This window comes from Protomyctophum bolini, assembly GCF_963924005.1.
Source record: "Protomyctophum bolini genome assembly, chromosome: 12".
Classification (NCBI taxonomy): Eukaryota; Metazoa; Chordata; class Actinopteri; order Myctophiformes; family Myctophidae; genus Protomyctophum; species Protomyctophum bolini.
This window is the reverse complement of record NC_137873.1, coordinates 42834466-42841965: the sequence shown is the minus strand read 5'-3', so window position 1 is coordinate 42841965 and position 7500 is coordinate 42834466. Positions and strand designations below refer to the sequence as shown.

The 7500-nt window shown below is 42.6% G+C and overlaps 1 protein-coding gene across 1 annotated transcript in view; it reads right to left on the bottom strand.

Annotated features, from left to right (window-relative positions):
• Nucleotides 1-7500, bottom strand: part of LOC308325184 (uncharacterized protein) — a gene marked incomplete at its 5' end in the record, with an annotated part of 279818 nt that overhangs the window by 159423 nt on the left and 112895 nt on the right. The window contains one exon of the mRNA XM_080777607.1: nt 7066-7194. Coding sequence (XP_080633733.1) covers nt 7066-7194 — 129 coding nt within the window. The remainder of the gene's footprint in view (nt 1-7065; nt 7195-7500) is intronic.

The following is a 7500-nucleotide window of genomic DNA, read 5'->3' as shown; positions in this document are numbered from 1 at the left end:
TGACACTCCTTGTACGGCATTGCTTTTAGCTCAGACGTATTGCTCTGGGAGGAAAGTGGGAGGACAGCTGGTGATGCACGGTCAGGCTGAACAAAATGGCAGCACGTTGAAGGTGAATCGATAGTCCATGCCAGCTTCCCCTGCAATGTCAGCATATGGGCACAATTCATCATTTTCATGTCATATTATTATTGAGATTGATGGTTCACTCAGCAAAAAGAAAATCCCCCAGATATACACTTCAGTTCAGACGTTTTCCAGAGTCATAACTGTAACTGTAGCATCATCATAATCACTTTCAAACCTTATTTCAAGTCCTTACTTTCAATAATGGCTATTATCTATTACTTTTGCTACTCTTCGTACAACAAAGTATATGAAACCCCCCCCGAAACGAGAAATCCAGAGAAAAACACATTTTGCATTTAGGACTGTGAACCTCTCTACCTATAGTGTAGAGAGAGAAAAATACTTTAATGCTGGGAACTGTCGCACGTTTCCATTCATGTCAATGGGAAGATGTCATTCTTTAATACATTTACAGTAATTAGGTTTTAAGTGGTTAATGAAGCTTAAATAGGAACCTATACTGTAGGTCTATACTATACTAACTTTAGTCTGATAACTAGACTTAAACCAGCCTGGTTATGTTTATGTCCCCCACACAAAGGAGTCAGCATTTTCTTATGCATGTTGTGTGTGCTGTGTCATACCCATTCCAATTGTGTTTCATGTTATTATGAAATCTTACATGTCTTGAAATCATTATTGTTGTTCTATGTTGTCTCAGTAAGACAGCTCTCCCCCTATCCACAAGAATTATGGAATTGTAGTCCAGGAAGGTAGTGAGCCAGTGTCCATGACATCAGAGACAACAGGCTCACTGCTACAATCTAAAATATCTAAAACCACATATTACATACATAAATACCCCAGGAAAGTGATCTAAAGCCTCTAAACGTCATTAACATATATTTTTTTGCAAAAAGAGTGAAGTGTCCCTTTAACTGGTAGTGGTACTACCCCCCCCCCCCCCCATGAGACTTACTACAGCTCAACTGGTAGTGGTACTACCCCACCATGAGACTTATTTGTTTATAAACATTTGGTATTTGTTTATAAACATTTTGGTATTTGTTTATAAACATTTGGGATTTGTTTATAAACAGTTTGTTATTTGTTTACAAACATTTGGGATTTGTTTATAAACATTTTGGTATTTGTTTACAAACATTTGTAAACAAGCTGTCAAGATGAGTTAGTTATGTATTTATTTAAAGCAGTGGCTCTCAAAGGTGTGATCCAGGGACCCTCATGGTTCCTTGAGGGGGTTCCAAATGGACCCATTATAGGTCTGTAACTCTGAGAGTGTAACACATGGACCCAAATGGACCCTTACAGGTCTGTAACTCTGAGAGTGTAACATATGGACCCAAATGGACCCTTACAGGTCTGTAACTCTGAGAGTGTAACACATGGACCCAAATGGACCCTTACAGGTCTGTAACTCTGAGAGTGTAACATATGGACCCAAATGGACCCTTACAGGTCTGTAACTCTGAGAGTGTAACATATGGACCCAAATGGACCCTTACAGGTCTGTAACTCTGAGAGTGTAACACATGGACCCAAATGGACCCTTACAGGTCTGTAACTCTGAGAGTGTAACATATGGACCCAAATGGACCCTTACAGGTCTGTAACTCTGAGAGTGTAACACATGGACCCAAATGGACCCTTACAGGTCTGTAACTCTGAGAGTGTAACATATGGACCCAAATGGACCCTTACAGGTCTGTAACTCTGAGAGTGTAACATATGGACCCAAATGGACCCTTACAGGTCTGTAACTCTGAGAGTGTAACACATGGACCCAAATGGACCCTTACAGGTCTGTAACTCTGAGAGTGTAACACATGGACCCAAATGGACCCTTACAGGTCTGTAACTCTGAGAGTGTAACACATGGACCCAAATGGACCCTTACAGGTCTGTAACTCTGAGAGTGTAACACATGGACCCAAATGGACCCTTACAGGTCTGTAACAGTGTACGAATGGAACCAAATCATGGACCCTTACAGGTCTGTGACTCTGAGAGTGTACTAGTACAAAGCGTCAAATGCCTCTATTGTCTTATGCCAAACAAAGCTAATATTATGGTTCTCAATTTGTTTAGCCCAAGCATGGATTGATTGCCCCTCATGTCAATTGTGATTAGTATACATTTCCATAATTATGTTGCTCTCAAATGCTGCATCTTAAGCAGGGATGTTATATGAATATGAGACATCTTAAAGGACCACTTCACCACTTTTCAACCTATCTTCATATAATAGGTCCTCACTAATAATCATGAAAAAATGGCGCAATTTCTTTCCTACTCTGTCTGTGTCTCATATGAGGGCTGTGGGCAGTTTGGAAACCGTCTTCCAGTGACATCATCGATGGGGAATATACAAGCTAATAGAAACTGTAGGCTTTCTAGTTCTGAAAAGTTGCAATGCGAAAATGGAAGCCATCGTTCTCACGATAATGAAAATCTAAAAGTTTTTGTAAAAAAAAAAAATGGTTTAAAAAAATATCTGCCTAATGAAGATGTCACTGGAAGACAGTTTTCTAAACTGCCCACAGCCCTCCTATGAGACACAGACTGAGTAGAAAGAAATCGTGCCATTTTATCATGATTATCAGTGAGGACCTATTATATGAAGATAGGTTGAAAAGTGGTGAAGTGGTCCTTTAAGATGACCCAATGTCATTCTCCATAGAATGTGAACCAGGGGATGAGCGAGTGACGTCAGGGAACTACATCTGAGGAAGTTTCCACCGATACACTCTCTGCCTTAGGCGCGATTCTTACTCCTATTTTATAGCCGAATAAAAGTCGGTTCGGCTCTTCTGTAGAGCCTACAATGTGACGTCATTTGAGGTTCGTGGGGGGGGGGGGGTCGTCTCTTCGGTGCTACTATGAAAATCTCTGACGAGCCAAAATCATTTCAGCACTACAGCGCCGAAACAGCGGTAAAATTATGTTCCCTCCGCGGTGTTGTCTTGTGTCTGTTGGTTGTTTGGTGTTTTTTTGTGAAAAAAGAATTGAACGCACACGTCAACGTCAACGTCAACGTCAACATAAATTCCTGTGTGTGTTAATTAGGGCATTCATTAAAAAATCGATGCATCGATGCATCATTTCATTAACACAAGTCGATTCAAATTAGGAGAAGTCGAAAGTCGAAAAAAAAAAGAAAGAAAAAAAGGAAAATAAATAAGAATTTCAATTGTTTTCCCCATAATATTATCATAATTTTTTTTGTGTGCGTGTGTACAGAATTCAAACTGTAGGATTGGTTATTGTCACGAACAGAAGTCATTCTTTCCCTTTGCATACCGCACCAGAGCTCACTCAGCCTATTAACCCATTCTGAACGGGAACCCATTTTGGTGTTGGCATCATGTTATGATTTAGCTATTGAAAAATAGCAGATCTACAAGCTCATAGCGCGCCACCGAGTGGCGCGCTACGAGCTTGTAGGTCTGCTATTTTTGAAAAATCGAAGAACGACTGACATTTTTAGAATCTGATCTCAGGTCAGAATGGGTTCATCAGACCAGTGTGTGTCCAGTGGAAACCTCGTATGAATCTGATCTCAGGTCAGAATGGGTTAATTTGCATTGCACAGTGCGCTCAGTGAGCTATTTCAGACGCATGAATGAGCCTGACAAAGTCGACTAGGAAAAATCAACTTGTTAATGCCCTAATGTGTGTATACATACACACGCAAATAAAAGGTATCTGAATCGGGTCAACTTCAAACCTCCACCGAGCAACTTGGAACTATGGAACACCTATACAGCAATCTCATCAAATTCTACTTCATTAAAAAATTTCAAACATAAGTTTAGGACCCACTTAATTGACCAGATCACCTAATTATATTTTATATCTATTCTTTTCTCTAATCATGTAAATAACCAAAAATTCTAATCATGTTCTTGTTGTGTTTTTGTTTTGTTGTGTTGTTTATGTTTATATATACTGCAATCATGTTTTCTGGATATTCTATATCTCATGTACAATGTTTCATTTTAATCTATATAGGTAGAGGCCTCGTATAAGCCCCTTGGGCTTTTTTGCCTCAGCCTAGCACCTTACCCTTCTCATATTTATATGTTCACTGTGTTGTTTTTATACTGTGCTAAATAAATAAATACAAATACAACTTCCATTGAAATGAATAGCAGTGGGGGGGAAGGGGGGGGTGACCTGTCGCACATCGTCCACCCTCTAGATAATATAGATAATGTACACTACTGACCCCTCTGGCTGCTGCAGGTAGTTCTTCATGGCTTTCACCTGCTGGAAGTGGCAGGACATGTCTGTGGCCAGCACCATCTCCACCACCAACGCACGCAGCTCTCTGCATGGGGAGACACACACAGGGGGAAAAGCGCTCACATGTTGTACTTGAGTAAAAGTATCAATGTAGAAATAGAGTGTAAAGAGTCTGGAATTCAAAATGTACTTGAGTAAAAGTACAAATATTGGTATCAAAATGTACTTAAAGTACCAAAAGTAGAAAGTACTCTCATTTACTTGAATATCTCATTTCAAGTTTTCAAATGTAAAAGAATCTTTTGAAAATAGCCGTTCTACAAGCTCACAATTGTACGCTTGTAGATCGGCTATTTTCAAATGGCCAAAATGTAATATACAGTAGGGCTGAAGTGGGTAATAATCCAAATCTACAAAGTAACTAAATCTGTCAAATAAATGTAAGTAAAAGTACAATATTTGGCAGAAGCAGCGAATGCATTCTCCGTCAACGGCAATGAGACGCAACACTGCCGGGGGGGAGGGCCGGCATCTCCCGGTGGATTATGTCACTCCATTGCCACTCCATGTCGGTCTGTTCGGCACTGCCGGTAAACAGCCGCGGCACTGCCGGGAGAAGGGGCAGCATCTGCCGGGGAAACTGGGGGGGATTATGACACTCGACTGGCGCTCGCTTCCGCGGCAGTGTGTTGGTCCAACATGCATTGCGCCGTGCTTGCGGTTAGGGTTAGGGTAAAGGGTTTGGGGTAGCACTGGTAGCACTGAAGTACAGTACTTAGGTAAATGTACTTAGTTACCTTCCACCATGAGTGGAAAAAGGCACGAACTTATGATTGACGATGTGTTCCATGGATTGCTAAGTAAAGTATAGTGAGTCAGACTCAGACTTGATAGGGTGGAGAGCAGAATGTCTCCTTTCATTCATCACACGTTTAACCCATTCTGAACGGGAACCCATTTTGGTGTCAGCATCATGTTATGCTTTAGCTATTGAAAAATAGCAGACCTACAAGCTCGTATCGCGCCACCGAGTGGCGCGATACGAGCTTGTAGGTCTGCTATTTTTTGAAAAATCGAAGAGCGACTGACATTTTTCTAGAATCTGATCTCAGGTCAGAATGGGTTAATCAGACCAGTGTGTGTCCAGTGGAAACCTCGTATGAATCTGATCTCAGGTCAGAATGGGTTAAACAGTTCCACTCCTTGCAAAGTTATCAGACCAGGACGGTGTCGTGAGAGAGAGAGAGAGACACGACGGAGGCGCAGATTCCAATTCTCTGAACTTGATTCTGTTTACCAGCCCACGGTGATTACTTTGTGCCAACAGACGATGAGTTTAACCCATTCTGACCTGAGATCAGATTCATACGAGGTTTCCACTGGACACACACTGGTCTGATTAACCCATTCTGACCTGAGATCAGATTCTTAAAAATGTCAGTCGTTCTTCGATTTTTTCAAAAATAGCAGACCTACAAGCTCGTAGCGCGCCACTCGGTGGCGCGCTATGAGCTTGTAGATCTGCTATTTTTCAATGGCTAAAGCACGACATGATGCTAACACCAATATGGGTTCCCGTTCAGAATGGGTTAAAGCAGTTTTCAACGGAGCCTACACGGTGGTGGTGTGTGGCTGGGCTTTTATCTCCCTCTGCCACTCCATCTCATGTCCGTCATTCATTCTCTCTCTCTCTCTCTCTCATCTCTCTCTATACGTAGCTTATCTGTACATTTCTCCCTATCTGTTTACTTCTATGCCACCGTTTATCTCGCTCCCTTCAATCATACTCAATCGGTTATTTCATTGTCATCTCTCTCTCCAGCTCTGCCTCTCTTTCATTCTCCCTGTCTGGCTGTCACCCTGTTGTCAACCATCGCTCTCTGTCTCTGTCTTCCTCGTGTGTGTCTCTGTCTCAGGGGGGGGCCCCTTCCAACTCATATATTTGACCAAGTACAGTGCTTTAGGACACAATGGGGCCATGCAGGTCATTTCTCTGCTTTTTACACATTATGAAACTACAGAATGTACGCTTTCATATGATGTATTGTTCTCTACCCAAAATAGAGAAATTGCCCTGAAAAGATTTCAAAGATTTTAGCCCCAGGAATGGGTGTGACAATAAGGTAGTTGTCTCCACCCCTAATCGCTTGCAAAATCACTCCCCCACCCTTAACCACTAGGTTAGCTGTCAACTTCATAGCACAGTTGAGTGGACATGTACTCTCTCTCTCTCTCTGTGCGTCTGTGTCTCTCTCTCACCTCCAGTCGTCCTTGGAGAGGTTACAGAGGATGTTCATCTCTCTCTCTCTCTCTCTCTCTCTCTGTGTGTCTGTGTCTCTCTCTCACCTCCAGTCGTCCTTGGAGAGGTTACAGAGGATGTTCATCTCTCTCTCTCTCTCTCTCTGTGTGTGTCTGTGTCTCTCTCTCACCTCCAGTCGTCCTTGGAGAGGTTACAGAGGATGTTCATCTCTCTCTCTCTCTCTCTCTCTCTCTCTCTCTCTCTCTCTCTGTCTGTGTCTGTGTCTCTCTCTCACCTCCAGTCGTCCTTGGAGAGGTTACAGAGGATGTTCATCTCTCTCTCTCTCTCTCTCTCTCTCTCTCTCTCTCTCTCTCTGTGTGTCTGTGTCTCTCTCTCACCTCCAGTCGTCCTTGGAGAGGTTACAGAGGATGTTCATCTCTCTCTCTCTCTCTCTCTCTCTCTCTCTGTCTGTGTCTGTGTCTCTCTCTCACCTCCAGTCGTCCTTGGAGAGGTTACAGAGGATGTTCATCTCGTCGTCGTCCTGCAGCAGACGGTAGGCGGCGCTGACGTGGTGGCTCTCCAGCACCGCGCGGTCGTTGTACAAGATGGCCGTGTCTGACCTGTGGAGAGAAAAGGATGAGAACCCATTCTGACCTGAGATCAGATTCATACGAGGTTTCCACTGGACACACACTGGTCTGATTATTAACCCATTCTGACCTGAGATCAGATTCTAAAAAAATGTCAGTCGTTCTTCGATTTTTTTCAAAAATATCAGACCTACAAGCTCGTAGCACGCCACTCGGTGGCGCGCTATGAGCTTGTAGATCTGCTATTTTTCAATAGCTAAAGCATAACATGATGCTATAACACCAAAATGGGTTACCGTTCAGAATGGGTTAAAGTCTCAAGAAATGAACCACCCT